Source organism: Mesoplodon densirostris, chromosome 12, assembly GCF_025265405.1.
Source record: "Mesoplodon densirostris isolate mMesDen1 chromosome 12, mMesDen1 primary haplotype, whole genome shotgun sequence".
Classification (NCBI taxonomy): Eukaryota; Metazoa; Chordata; class Mammalia; order Artiodactyla; family Ziphiidae; genus Mesoplodon; species Mesoplodon densirostris.
Window position 1 is genome coordinate 79520606 of NC_082672.1, and position 15519 is coordinate 79536124.

At 35.9% G+C, this 15519-nt stretch overlaps 1 protein-coding gene across 7 annotated transcripts in view; it reads left to right on the top strand.

Annotated features, from left to right (window-relative positions):
* The window catches only part of FAM135A (family with sequence similarity 135 member A), a 116368-nt gene that overhangs the window by 23610 nt on the left and 77239 nt on the right, over positions 1-15519 (top strand). For all 7 annotated transcript variants that reach the window (XM_060114645.1, XM_060114650.1, XM_060114653.1 and 4 more), the window contains one exon: positions 10302-10381. In XM_060114645.1, coding sequence (XP_059970628.1) covers positions 10302-10381 — 80 coding nt within the window. The remainder of the gene's footprint in view (positions 1-10301; positions 10382-15519) is intronic.

Genomic DNA, 15519 nt, shown 5'->3' on the forward strand with positions numbered 1-15519 from the left:
CTCTCAAAGAGGTAACCAGTAAATTTGGCTAGATAATAAACAATAAGAATAGATCTTTCCTGATTAATAAAGACTTTTTGAGACAGCAAGTGAGCTCATTGTTTTCTTGACAAAATTAAAGAATGGATTTTAAAGTTAACATATTGGGGTAAAAAGTTTATATTTCAAAAATTAAAGAGTTCTGTTAAGTATCCAGTTTCAAAAGATTTTACTGAAAAGGAAATAAGAATCTGCTCTGAAGTTTTTTTCCTAAAATTACTCATGATCCTACAATAACTCCACAGCCTCTTCGGAGCTTTGCAGGGAAGATGTAGTGACCCAAGTAGTCTGTCTTTTGTAACAGTAGGAAGATATTCTAAGAAAATACAGAGTCTTAGAAAATATACTCCTTACTTACTCTTTTTGAATAAATTATTTGTGATATGTTCTTGAACAACAGGAAAGGGAGTAAAAATTTAGAACTCTAAATTTAGGAAGTTGTAATAGGAGATTACCTTTGAAACTTATTGAAATGATAGAAATAAGTCAAAATAATAAATATATTTACAAAATTAAATCTTAGAGTTTTTAAAAACTATTTCCATTTCAAATAGATTTGTGAGTTGTTTCTCCTGATTTATTAATAAAATATGGAAAAGGAGAATGACGGTGGGGGAAGTAATTGTTAAATTCTGCATCTTACATAAATGAAAAGCAAAATTTTAAAAAATGTCTTTCTGTAAAAACCTATACCTATATACTAATGTTTTTGAAAAACTTATTTGCTTTCTAATGGAATTAGAGATTATATATGGTTATTACAAAAAAAAAAGCAAGTTAACCAGAGTCGACATAGCAAATGAAGGAATGGAAAAAGTAAGCAACATCAAAAACAAAAAATACAGAATAAGATGACAAGTACAAACATTTAAAATTATTATGACCATAAAACTCAAATAGTTTTAAGTTTTCCGGTTTAAAGGCAGACTTTTGGATTTTAAATCCAATAATTTTCTGTTTATAACAGACATACCCCATGTTTTGAGAACAGATGCCTACAAATTAAAAATGCTGATTTGGTGAATTGAAGCTTTTATCATTATGAAAAGACTTCTGTATCCTAATAATGCTGTTTGCTTTTAACTCTGTTTTGTCTAATATTAATATTGTGACATCAGCTTTCTTTTGGTTAAAATTTTCAAAGTGTACCTTTTACCATTCTTCGCAGGCTTTCTCTATCCTTGTATTTTCCATTTTTCTGTTGTAAACAACGTACAGTGGGATTTATCTTTTTCATTCTCTAGGGCACTCTTTGTGTTTTAACTGGAGCATTTGGTCCATTTATATTTAATGTAATTGCTGATATATTTGTGTTTATATCCATTATCTTATATTTTGTGCTTTCTATGTACCCTCTTCTTTTTTTCTCCCTGTGCATCTCTCTCTTTTTTTTTTTTTTTCATGTTCTGATTTCTGCCAAGATCTTCAGGGTTATTCTTTGAGAGAGATTTTCCTTGTGTCTGGCCTTTTAGGAAACACCAATCTAGGACCCACTTTTTGTTTCTTTAAGGAAAAGTTTAAAACATATGAAAGTATAGTAAACACATATATACCTATGATCTAGCCAACAATTATCAAAGTTTTTTCTCCTTATTTCACCTATTACCCTCCTCCCCAATCTTTTTTTAGTATCTTTAATACAGGAAGACTTTTGATTTAAAAAATCTGCAAAACCATTATTGCACTTAAAGAAATGTTTAAAATAATTTCTTGGCATCAAATAAAATGGTGTTCTCATGTCTTCAGTCATCTTATAAATGTGTTTTTATAGTTTGTTTGAATCAGTATCCCTCCAAAATTTACAGGTTGTATTTGGGTGTTATATCTCTTAGATTTTTTTTAAATTTGTAATTGCTAGTTTGATTAAATTCTGATAGTTTTTGAGAAGAGTCCTTCATAGCTGATGCTGTGTCCTTCCTGTTACATTATATTTGGGGACATAAAATGTCTGCCTCTTTTCATGAGATTGACTCAGGTATTGTCAATCTGATGCATCCATTATAAAGTTCTCCATCACTTAATTGATGTTACCTATTAATAACTTTTCCGGAGTCATTCTTTTATTTTACTAGGGCTTACAAAATGGTGATATTCTATTATTCCTTCTGCATTTATTAGCTATAATTCTGTGAAGAATTTTGCCTCATTAACTATTTGGTTACTCTGAAATACAGTTTATACAGGAAAGACATGGCAAGTGTTTTTTTCTTTTCCTTATTTACTAGTTTTCAGAATATTGTGTTGTTGCTCTAGCATCTTTCAAATATCATCAGTTTTTATTTAGTGCAGGTATATCTCGGATATATTATGAGTTCAGTTCCAGACCATTGCAATAAAGTGAATATCACAGTAAATAAGTTCACAGGAATTTTTTGGTTTCCTAGAGCATGTAAAAGTTATGTTTACACTTAAAAGTAAATGTGCAATAGGATTTTGTCTAAAAAAATGCACATACCTTAATTTAAAAATACTTTATCACTAAAAGATGCTAACCATCATGTGAGCCTTCAGTGAGTTGTAATCTTTTGGCTGGTGGAGGGTCTTGCTTCAGTGTTGATGGCTGCTGAGTGATCAGGATGGTGATTGCTGAAGGTAGGGGCGGTAATGTGGCAAAATAAGACAATGAAGTTTGCTGCATTAATTGGCTCTTCCTTTCACGAACCATTTCTCTGTAGCATGCAGCACTGTTTGGTATCATTTTATCCACAGTAGAACTTCTTTCAAAACTGTAGTTAATCCTTTCAAACCCTGTCCCTGCTTTATCAACTAAGTTTCATATTCTAAATCCTTTGCTGTCATTTCAACAGTCTTCACAGCATCTTCCCCAACAGTAGATTCCATCTCAAGAAACCACTTTCTCTGCTATCCATAAGAAGCAACTCCTCATCCATTCAAGTTTTGTCATGAGATTGCAGCAATCCAGTCACATCTCAGGCTCCACTTCTAGTTCTCCTCCTGTTTCCACCACATCTGCAGTGACTTCCTCTGCTGACGAGTGAGTCCCTCCAAGTCAGGAGGGTTGGAATCAACTTCTTCTGAACCCCTTTTAATGTTGATATTTGGACCTCTTCCCGTGAATCGTGAATATTCTTAATGGCATCTAGAATGATGGATTCTTTCTGGAAGGTTTTCAATTGACTTTGCCCAGATCGACCAGAGGAGTCACTGTCTCTGGAAGCTATAGCCTTATGAAATGTATTTCTTAAATCATAAGACTTGGGAGTGGACATTAGTCCCTGATCCATGGGCGACAGAATAGATGTTATATTACCAGGCATGAAAACAACATGAATCTCATTGTCCATCTCCATCAGAGCTCTTGGGTGACGAGGTGCACTGTCAATGAGCAGTAACATTTTGAAAGGAATTTTTTTTTCTTAGCAGTAGGTCTCAACAGTGGGCTTAAAATATTCAGTAAGCCATGTTGTAAACAGACGTACTGTCATCCAGGCTTTGTTGTTCCATTTAGAGAGCACCGGCAGAGGAGATTTAGCCCTAGAATTTTCAGAATGGTGAATGAGCATTGGCTTCAAGTTAAGTCACCAGCTGCATCAGCCCTAACAAGAGAGTCAGCCTGTCCTTTGAAGCTTTGAAGCCCGGCATTGACTTCTCTCTAGCTATGAAAGTCCTAGACGGCATCTTCTAATAGAACACTATTTTGCCTACATTGAAAATCTGTTGTTCAGTGCAGCCGCCTTCACGAATTATCTTAGCCAGATCTTCTGGATCACTTGCTGCAGCTTCTCCATCAGCACTTGCTGCTTCACCTTGCACTTTGTTGTTATGGAGACGGCTTTTTTCCTTAAACCTCGTGGACCAACCTCTGCTGGCTTCAGACTTTGCTTCTGCAGCTTCCTCACCTCTCTCAGCCTTCAGAGAGTTAAAGAGAGTTAGGGCCTTGCTCTGGATTAGGCTTTGGCTTAAGGGAATGTTGTGGCTGGTTTGATCTTCTTTCCAGGCAACTAAAACTTTCTTCATATCAGCAATAAGGTCGTTTTGCTTTCTTATCATTCGTGTGTTCACTGGAGCAGCACTTTTAATTTCCTTCAAGGCTTTCCCTTTACATCCACAGTGTGGCTACCTGTTTGGCACAAGAGGCCTAGTTTTCTGCCTCAGCTTTGAACATGCCTTCCTTACTAAGCTTAATCGTTTCTAGCTTTTGATTTAAAGTGAGAAACAACCAACTCTTCCTTTAACTTGAACACTGAGAGGCCATTGTAGGTTTATTAATTGGCCCAATTTCAACATCGTGTGTCTCATAGAATGAGGAGGCCCGAGGGGAGAGAGAGATGGGGGAATGGCTGGTCGGTAGAGCGGTCAGAACACACACAACATTTATTAAGTTCACTGTCTTATATGAGTGGTTTGTGAGGCCCCAAAACAATTACAAGAGTAGCATGAAAGATCACTGATCGCAGATCACCGTAGCACATGTAATAATAATGAAAAAGTTTGAAATACTGTGAGAATTACCAAAATATGACACTGAGACATGAAGTGAGCAAATGCTATTGAGAAAATCATGCCAATAGACTTGCTTGACACAGGGTTGCTAGAAACCTTCAACTTGTAAAAAACAAAATATTGGGTTAGCCAAAAAGTGCCTTCAGTTTTTGAGTAAAAATAAAAGACATATTTTTCATTTTCAATAAGAACTTTATTGAGCAACACATTCACCGTTTTGTTCCACTGTCTTCTGCCATTTATCAGGCAACTTCATAATTCCATCTTCCCAAAACTTTTTATCTTTTTGAGCAAAGAACTGTTCTAGATGCCTTTTACAGTCTTCCAGGGAATTGAAATTTTTTCCATTAAGAGAATTCTATAAAGACCGAAATAAATGGAAATCCAAAGGTGCAATGTCCGGTGAATACAGTGGATGAATCAGAACTTCCTAGCCAAGCTGTAACAGTTTTTGCCTGGTCATCAAAGAAACATGCGGTCTTGTGTTATCCTGATGGAAGATTATGCGTTTTCTGTTGACAAATTCTGGACGCTTTTTGTCAAGTGCTGCTTTCACTTGGTCTAATTGGGAGCAGTACTTGTTGGAATTAATTGTTTGGTTTTCCGGAAGGAGCCCCTTCCAATCCCACCATATACACACCATCACCTTCTTTGGATGAAGACCGGCCATTGATGTGGTTGGTGGTGGTTCATTTTGCTTGCTCCCTGTTCTCTTCCATTCCACATTATTGTACAGTATCCACTTTTCATCACCCATCACAGTATGTTTTTAAAATGGAACATTTTCATTATGTTTAAGTAGAGAATCGCATGCAGAAATACGGTGAAGGAGGTTTTCTCGCTTAACTCATGTGGAACCCGAAGATCAAAGCCATTAACATAACTAAGCTGGTGCACATGATTTTCAGCGCCTGATTTGGATATTTTGAGTATGTCGGCTGTCTCCCGCATGGTATAACGTTGGTTGTTCTCAATTAATGTCTCGATTTGATCGCTATCAACTTCAACTGGTCTACCCAACTGTGGAGCATCATCCAGCGAGAAACCTCCAGCCCAAAAGTTTGCAAACCACTTTTGACACATTCTATCAGTCACAGCACCTTCTCCATACACTGCACAAATCTTTTTGTGCGTTTCAGTTGCGTTTTTACCTTTCTTGAAATAATAAAGCACAATATGCTGAAAATGTTGCTTTTTTCTTCCATCTTCAATATTAAAAAGGCTGCACAAAAATTCACCAATTTTGATAAGTCTTTTTTTAAATGGGCGCTGATATGACAGCTGTCACATACAATCTAATAAAATTGTTTTGAATGAAGTTAAAGACAACCAAGGGTTACTAAAGCCATCTTATGGGAAAAAACCAAGCGAACCTTTTGGCCACCCCAATACCTTCAAATAAAGTGTGATAAAAACAAGTTATGCCTATACCAATATGAACTCATGGATTTTTAATGTATCTGATGGTAATTCTGCATCATTAGTCTTCTTGATGTTCGGAGAGAGCCTTGTAGGTTGATTTCTGTGAACTTCTCATAGAGTGATCCAGGCAGTATTTGAGAGCTTCCTTGTTTCCTACTGTGACTAGCTTTTCCAGATTCTAGTATATTCCCTGCTCTAGATTTGGAATCAGCCAACGGGCTCTAGTTCCTTTTAGTGGGAAATAGTGTTTAGAGATCGTAATATACGTGTTAAAGATACACATTTTTATTGAGTCATTGCTTCTAGGCCTTCTCAGTTGACAGAGATAGAAAATACATTTTTTAAAGAAAAATGCATGATAAATTTTTACTATTTTCCTATTCTAATTTTAGATTACAAGGATTTTACTTTTTAAATTTTATGTTTATCTCTTTTCCTTTACACTGAAAATCTTGGTTCCTAATAACATGATTACTTAACCTGCTTTATTCATGTGTGTGCAAATATGTCTAAGATAATTTCAAAATAATAGTAACACCACCAACAAGACTATAAATGTTGTTTAAAACTTCTTTGGAGGGCTTCCCTGGTGGCGCAGTGGTTGAGAGTTCTCCTGCCGATGCAGGGGACACGGATTCGTGCCCCGGTCCGGGAAGATCACGCGGCTGGGCCCGTGAGCCATGGCCGCTGAGCCTGCGCGTCTGGAACCTGTGCTCCAAAACTTCTTTGGAGTTCTCTTTTATTGTAGGATATATCCCGTGAGGAATAGGCACTTAAAGTACTATGTTTTAAAAATCACTTGAAAGAACTTTGTGAAATTGCAGTTAAGAAGGTACACATTAAGTTCAGTTGTTTTAGGGTGGTTTAGGGGATTGTTTTTTTTTTAATTTATTTTGTGTTGTATAAAAATATTTTGTGGTTCCAAAATCGAAACTCTGAAGTACATACATTGAGAGAGGCCTTGTTTTCATCCCGGTCCCTTCTCCTGACCCCCATTCCCCCACCTATAGTTAACCATTTTATTTTTTATTAGTTTTGTGTATATCCTTCCCTTTTATTACTTTTCTTAAAAGGCAAAAAATATATATAATCATATCCTTTCTTCTTACACAAAGGTAGCATAGTACACATGTTCCATGCTTGCTTTTGTTGGTAAAAAATGTATCTTAGAGATCACTCCTTTGCAGTATGTAGAGATATACTAAATATATATATGTAAATATAGATATACTAAAGTATATATATAAAAGATTACTTTTTATAACCATGTGGTACTGCATTGTATAGTTGCACCATAGTTTATTCAGCCAGTCCCTTAATGATGGACATTTTGCTTTTTTCTTGAGTTTTCCTGTTGCAGTTAAGGCTGCAATGAATAGCCTTGTGCCACCTCATTGAATACTTTTGCTAAAGTATCTTTGGGAGATAGTCTTAAAAGTGGGATGCTAGGTCAAAGAGTAAATGTCTATGTGTTTTTGCTCCTTATTGCTAAATTCCCCTCCATATGGCGTTGCACAATTTTACCTCACCAGCAGTACAGAAGAATTCCTTTTTTCCCAGAGCCTCACCAGAAGAGTATTTTGTCAAACTGCTGGTTTTCTTTCAATGTGACAGATGAGAAAGGATAGCCCATTATAGTTTTAATTTGTAGTTTTTAAAATTATAAGTAAGATTGAAAATTTTTTCATGTATTTAAGAGACATTTGCAGTTCTTTTTTGGTGAACTGTTTATTAATTTTCTTTTTCTTTTTCTTATTTATTTATTTATTTATTTGCGTTACACGGGCCTCTCACTGTTGTGGCCTCTCCCGTTGTGGAGCACAGGCTCTGGACACGCAGGTTCAGCGGCCATGGCTCACGGGCCCAGCCGCTCTGCGGCATGTGGGATCTTCCCGGACCGGGGCACGAACCCGTGTCCCCCGCATCGGCAGGCAGACTCTCAACCACTGCACCACCAGGGAATCCCTCTTTTTCATTGTTTTAGGTTAATTGGCCTTTTTCTTCTCAATTTTTAGATGCTCTTTATATATTAGGAATATAACCCAGGCTTTTAAAGCCGAAAGTAAGGTTTGTCAGAATGGATCAGCAGATGCCTGCAGGACAAAAGCAGCTTCATTGCGGTGTCTACCTGGCTGATTTTGTTTGATAATTCCATACTATTTTGTTACTTCAATAATTTTATAGAGATATATTTTATACTTTATTTAGCTGTTTTAGTTGGTTTTTTTAGCAAGAAGTTGTTCTGAATAACCTAGCTCACCACAGCCCTTAGAAAAGGAAATATTTTATCCTTTGCTTTTAAAATTTTATCTGTTATTTGATATTTTACGTAAAAAAGTTAACGCACACATTTGAAAGTTCATTTTTGAAGATTTATACCTTTAAAGTATCATTAATTTTAATTAAAACAATATATTTACAGTCATAATAGACTGCTTTTATAAATGCAAAGTGAACATTGCTTAAAATAATGTAGGTAATTACTTCCAGTGGTTTGTTTTTCCTCTATCTCTAGAACTTAGCCCAGTGGCTAACACATAGGTGGGTCTTCAATAAGTCATGAATTAATGGTACATGTATGTATATGTATACACACACACATTTATTTATTTTTTAATATGTTGAACTGTATGTTTTAGGCACTTTTTTTTTCATTTATTTATTTTTGGCTTCATTGGGTCTTTGTTGCTGCACGCAGGCTTTCTCTAGTTGCAGCAAGCGGGGGCTACTCTTTGTTGCAGTGCGTGGGCTTCTAACTGCAGTGGCTTCTCTTGTTGCGGAGCACAGGCTCTAGGCACATGGGCTGCAGTAGTTGTGGCATGCGGGCTCAGTAGTTGTGGCTCGTGGGCTCTAGAGCACAGCCTCAGTAGTTGTGGCACACGGGCTTAGGTGCTCCTCAGCATGTGGGATCTTCCCAGACCAGGGATTGAACCTGTGTCCCCTGCATTGGCAGGCGGATTCTTAACCACTGCACCACCAAGGAAGTCCCACATGCACATTTAAATTCGGGGAATTTTAAATTAGGATACTCTAACAGTATACAGTAAATGCAGAGTGTTATTTAAATGTCTCTGAATTTATGTGTGCAAATCATTATATTAGGATTGAGGGTGTACACTTAAAAACAGGACATAGTTCTCGTGCTTAAGTTTAAAATGAAATGTCTGTCAGTTGCTTATTCTTAAGCTCTTATACCACATACCTGAATATTTTAAAATAGCAATATTTCACTTAATCTTTAATTAAAATTAAAACTTTGCTCTCCTTTGGTCCCAAGGCTCCTGCTGTTTCCACTTTGATTTTTCTTCTCAGTCATCTTACGTCTTTAAGGTGACCTCATCTTAATCTCAACTAAGCATCTATCTCTGTGGAGTTTTGCCATGTCTATTTAAGGCCAAATTGTGATTTTTAAAGGTTCTAAATTTAATTGGCTACTGTTTCATTCACTTTTTAATTCGGGCTTTGTGATCTGACCATATGTTCTCTTCAAGGACACACCTTCCTAGAAATAATAGTAATAAATATATTTATATATTTTAATCTTTGTATTATTTACAAATGTAATATTTAAACTATCATCTAGGAAATTATTAAAGAGAAATAAAGACTAAATATTCAGCTCCCTAGGGTCCATCTAAAGTCATCCCTGATTTATAATCTTCATTTAGCTTTTAGTAATTCTCTGTGTGTGTATGTGTGTGGGTGTGTGTGTGTGTACAAAGATACATGTATCCTCCATGACATACACAAACTAGCAGTGTAATGATGTTAAAACACAAGCATATTATAATACTTTTATCTCATAATTTTTTCTGTTTAAACTGATACTGTTAATGACTGGTAGATTTTTTTAGTATATATTTTTTAATTTTGTAGAATAAACAAGTAAAAGTGCATAAACTAAACAAAATAGTTATGACCTCGAAAAAATACTGAATTCTTTAAACCAAATACATATCTTATAGTATGAAACTAATTTTTTTAAAACTGTCTACTATTAATCCTGTATTTTCTCAAAATTATGCTTAAGAATAATTTATTATCTTTTAAAAGAAAAAAAATGAATAAATCAAATAAAGCAGTGAAACTCTTAGAATCATTGGTAACTCCTATGGTTGCTATGCATTCTCTCATTTAAAGTAAGGTTGTTTCTCTCGTCTGTCTTTACACACGCTTGTTTCCCTTTGGGTTTTATGCCATGCTAGTATTTGATCTGTGTATGGATCTGATACACTGTTTTCCACCAGCAGTAAATACTGTGGGAGACTGATAGAAGCAGACCAACTTTATTTTTTAATACATATAGATATATAGAAATTGCGGCATTGCATATTTTTAAATGTTTTGAAGTGACTTCTTTGTCTCTTTTGCTTTAGTTTTTACCAGATTCGTGCATCTATGAAAATTCCACCAAGAGTTCCCCACAGAGTAGAAGCTAGTTTGTTACATGTAGCAGGTAAGCCAAGGAATATTTTCAACTGTTTTTAAAAAATGTGAAGCAACATTATAATGACTAATAATAACTTTTCATAATTATTTTTATCTTTTAATTACAAATATAAGATGCCAAAGAGCATCATTCTCATACCTCTTATAAAAAATATATTTGAGGCCTCAGTAAAACAGTCTTGATTATAGTTCCTTGTCTCCCTCTTAGGTTTCTTACGATGAGTGAATAAAAGAAAGTATGTGAAATTTCCATGAAACCAAACATAAGTGGGGGTGGTATCATTTATATCATGTAATATATAAATTTAACAAATACACAGTGAATGTGGACACATAATTTGACATAGGATCACAAAGGTGTTTTATGATAAAGTTTTATAGTATGAGTTTTGAGAATATTTTTCAGCCACTTTTTTTTTTCTGGTTGATTACTCTAATTAGAAAACAAAGGGCCAGAAAGCATAAAATAGACATGTTATAGCAGCTCTTTTATTACTCATATTCTGAGGAGACACGCCAGCATTAAAGGATTGGAGCCAAAACTGGTGGCCCTGACAGAATCATTGGGCATTTTTTCAGCTTTCCTGATACAGTATACTCTGTTTCAGTCTAAGCAGTTAGAAAATGAAATGGTTAATGAAATATACTAGAGAGTTATCATATATTTCTAATATGAATTACTAGTTTTCAAAGTATCATAAAATAATAAGTATACCTAACATTAAAGCTATGTTGAGCACAGTTCAGTTCATTTTTGAAATTTAAAAATATATTCTGGGAATTTGAAGTGTTGTGGATTATCTTTCTTAGCGTACTATGGATACCAAAATGCTGCTTAATGTTAAAGTTTAATGAATTGTACATAATGGAGAGTTTACTCTTTCTGAAGACTGTCAAAATGCTCAGGGAGGCCTATTGCTTTTGACCAAAAATATGTACCTTTTTTCTTTTCAAAATTAATTTTCTTCTTGGCCTGGTGTACATGTTGGAGTATACATTTATTGTCAATAGGTCTTTTGTAAGTCTACTTTCTAGGAAACAGGTTAAAACAACTAATGTTACAGGTCAGATTGGTACTGCCTTTTTGACCTTCCTTAATCAGCAGGCTAAATGTCCTGCTCTGTTGTATCTCCTAAAGTTGCCAGTTGGAAAATACTGTAGAAAAACTTCTTTTTTCTGGACTACCTTTTTATTTATATATACTTTCAGCTTTATAGAGGAATAATTGACAAATATCATTTTATATATTTAAAGTGTACAATGTGATTTGTTATACAGATACAATGTGAAAAAATTGCCATGGTCAAGATAATTAGCACATCTATCACTTCACATAGTTAGTTGTTTTGTGTGTTTGTGGGAAAGAAGGCTTAAGGTTTATTCTTAACAGATTTCAAGTATACAGTACTTTATTACTAACTATAGTCATCATGCTGTGCATTAGATCTGCAGAACTTATTTTTCTTATAACTAAAAGTTTGTACCCTTTGACCTACATCTTCCCATTTCTCCCACACCCCAGCCCCTGGCAACTACCATTCTACTGTCTGTTTCTATGAAACTGACTCTTTTGTTTTGTTTCCACATGTAAGTGATAACATCCAGTATTTGTCTTTCTGTGTCTGACTTACTTCATGCAGCTTAATGCCCTCCAGGTTCATTCTTGTTGCTGCAAATGCCAGGATTTCCATCTTTTTTTATGGCTGAATAGTATTCCATTGTTTAAAGAAACACTGCCTTTTCTTTATCCATTCATCCACTGACAGACACTTGGGTTATTTCCACGTCTTGGCTATTGTGAATGATGGTGCAATGAAAATGGGAGTGCAGAATTTTCTTTTAGATACTGATTTCTTTTCTTTCAAACATATATTCAGGAGTGGGATTGCTGGATCATTTGGAAGTTCTATTTTCAATTTTTTGAGGCTCCTCCATACTGTTTGCCATAGTGACTGCACCCATTCACATTCTCCCCAACAGTGCGCAGTGTTCCCTTTTCTCCACATCCTCGCCAGCATTTGTTATCTCTTGATGTTTTCATAATAGCTATTCTGACAGATGTGCAGTAGTATCTCTTTGTGCTTTTGCTTTGCGTTTCCCTGATGATTAGGGATGCTGAGCACCGTCTCGTGTACCCGTTGGCCATTTGTATGTCTTCTTTGCCAAAAATGTCTCTTCGGTTCCTCTGCCTCTTCTAAACTCAGATTGTTTTTTGCTATTGAGTTGTTTGTTTCTTTATATAGTTTGGATATTATCCCCTATCAGATATATGATTGACAAATATTTTCTCCCAGTCCGTAGGTTGCTTTTTCTTTTGTTGGTGGTGTCCTCTGCTGTGCAGAAGCCTTGTAATTTAATGTAGTCCCACCTGTCTATTTTTGCCTTTGCTTTGGTGTCAAATCCAAATAATCGTTGCCAAGACCAATGTCAAGGAGCTTTTCCCCTTTGTTTTCTTCTAGGAGCTTTGTGGTTTCAGGTCTCAAATTTAAGTCTAATCCATTTTGAGTTAATTTTTGTGAGTGATATTAAGAAGAAGAGAAAAAAATGATGATTTTGTCTGTGAGTTGCAGTAGGCAGGTTAGATGGTTTGGGAATTAGATGGTGTTATACAGCTTATTGCAACATGTTTAAATTATTTCCAGCACAAGATTGTGCTGACAGTGAGAGGCTTGAGTCAGGACATAGCTGTCATCTTATAATAACATCAGTCATGAGAGACAGTGAGTATTTATGGGGCTGTTGAAAACGGAATAATAACAGTGCATTCAGAGATTTCTACAACAGAGAAGTCATTGCCAGTTCTGGGAAGCTGGCCCCAGTTTGAAATGTTAGAAGACTATGTATAATTTTGATAAAAAAGTCAAGAACAACTCACCATTTCTAATAGTGATAGTAGTTTTTAAAAAGAAACGTATACTGTTTTATTTGATTTTTCGTATCTATCCATCCCTTTTCTCTGAAAAAAATATTTTTATGCAAATAATACCAGCAAAGAGTTAAAAGATCTATTAGTCCAGAAAGATTAGTAGTGAAAACCATAGCTCCTTCTCTGGATGCATCTGCTTTTAACTGTTTCTGTAGTCCTGATGGTTTCCCCTACATGGACATTCCATGTCCTGTGACAATTTATGTCACACCACTTCCTCCCTCTCCCCCTATTTTTTAAGAGATACCATTATTCTCACATTTCTCTTTGATCATTACCGGAGCTTCAAATGAAATATTTAAAGCTCTGTTTCTTATTTCAGCACATATTACAGCCCCCTCATTTTCTAAAGTAAGGATATAAGCAATCTTACCTCTTTTTTCAAATTTTCTCTTTCCCTCCACTTCCCAACCTGTTGGATATATCCTTTGTTTTATATTATCAAGATTGCTAACATTCATATTCGGATTTGTAACTGTAGTTAAATCTTGTGTTTTTTGTCTATGGGTTTATTCCAAATGTTGAAAACAAGTAAACAGCATTTACATTTCCATGGTAACACAAGAGGAAAAGGGTTTATAAAATTGAAATGACTATCCAACATAAAGAAGGAGGACAAGGCAAGTCTAGTTCCTGTTTTGGTATTGATCTGGGTCACCTATGAAATCGAGATAGCTATAGGTATATCTTAGGTATTTTAGTAGTTGTAGAGTCAAAGGTGCAGCTTTGTTGTGGTTAACTAAGTAATTCTTTGGAATCAGGATACCAGCTTCCTTTTATGTTACCTTGGAAAACTCACTTAAACTCTGTGAGCTTCAGTTTCTTATCTGTGAAATGTGTAACCTGCTTTACAATAAGTGAAAGTTCATAGCAAACTGTAAAGGGCCATATACACGTAGGATATTGTTATTGGGCTTCTAGTAATACAAGAAAGAATAAGAAGCAGTCAAGTTTGACTCATTTACTATGCCATTTGTGAACCATTTAATGTTGTAAAGAGCTGAAACTTATATTATTATTATTATTTTTTTTTTTTTTTTTTTTTGCGGTATGCGGGCCTCTCACTGTTGTGGCCTCCCCCGTTGCGGAGCACAGGCTCCGGACGCGCAGGCTCCGGACGCGCAGGCTCAGCGGCCATGGCTCACGGGCCCAGCCGCTCCGCGGCATATGGGATCCTCCCAGACCGGGGCACGAACCCGTATCCCCTGCATCGGCAGGCGGACTCTCAACCACTTGCGCCACCAGGGAGGCCCGAAACTTATATTATTAATTGGATGTTTTCCTATGATTTATATAATTTCTTTTATGCAACATAGTAATTAATTTAAGCACATAGGATAACATCTCATGTTAATAAGTAAATCTAAAATTTTTTTTAAAAAATCAATAAAACCATTTCTTGGACAAGAAGCATGAACCAGGATGACCAAGGGCAAGAGGGGAAAACCGAAGGGAGGAAGAGACCTCAGAAAAGTCCCAGGACTTTATAACTTATTACAGAAATCTGGGTACCTGGGCTTCCATTTCTATTCGTATAAAGCTAGTGTAATCTGCACAGAGTATTTGAATTTAGACATAACTAGTTTCAAGTCTTGTTCTGCTGGTTACTAGCTTTATGGTCTTAAACAAATTATTCAGTTTCTCTGAGCCTTTCCTAATCAGTGAAATGGAAATAATCCCTGTTTTACAGTGTGTTTTTTGAAAATTAAATGAGAAAATTGGGTCAAGAGGCCTGGTGTAGTGCTCAGTAAATATTGGGTACTTTGTCCTGGCTTCCCATTCTATCTTAACTGCCGCAGATGTTAAAGAGCTGGAATAGGTGACCTCTAGGATCTCAGCACCCGCTTGATGTAAGGAGAGCCAGTCCTGGAAGAGGGAGCTACTGGAGCCGTTTGTGTGCCTCTCCCTTCTCCGTGTTTAAGGGTTGGCCTTGCTTGTACACAGGAGAGCTGATTGATATGGTCTGCCCTCTTCAGCACCTTCTCTGGGTCTTTTCTTCCTCAGTGAGACAGCTCTTCCCCTCTAGTGTGGGGTTCTGTAGTAAGTGTAAGAGTGAACTGCAGGTATGTCTTTGAACTAGTTTATCAGTGTAGCATAGAAGACCAAGCACAGGCTTTGCAGCAAACAGCAGTGGCATTTATTTCCTGGACAACTTAGTTACGTTATCAGAGGCTTGGTATCTATAAAATGGATATATTAATCCCTGCCCTATAAGATTG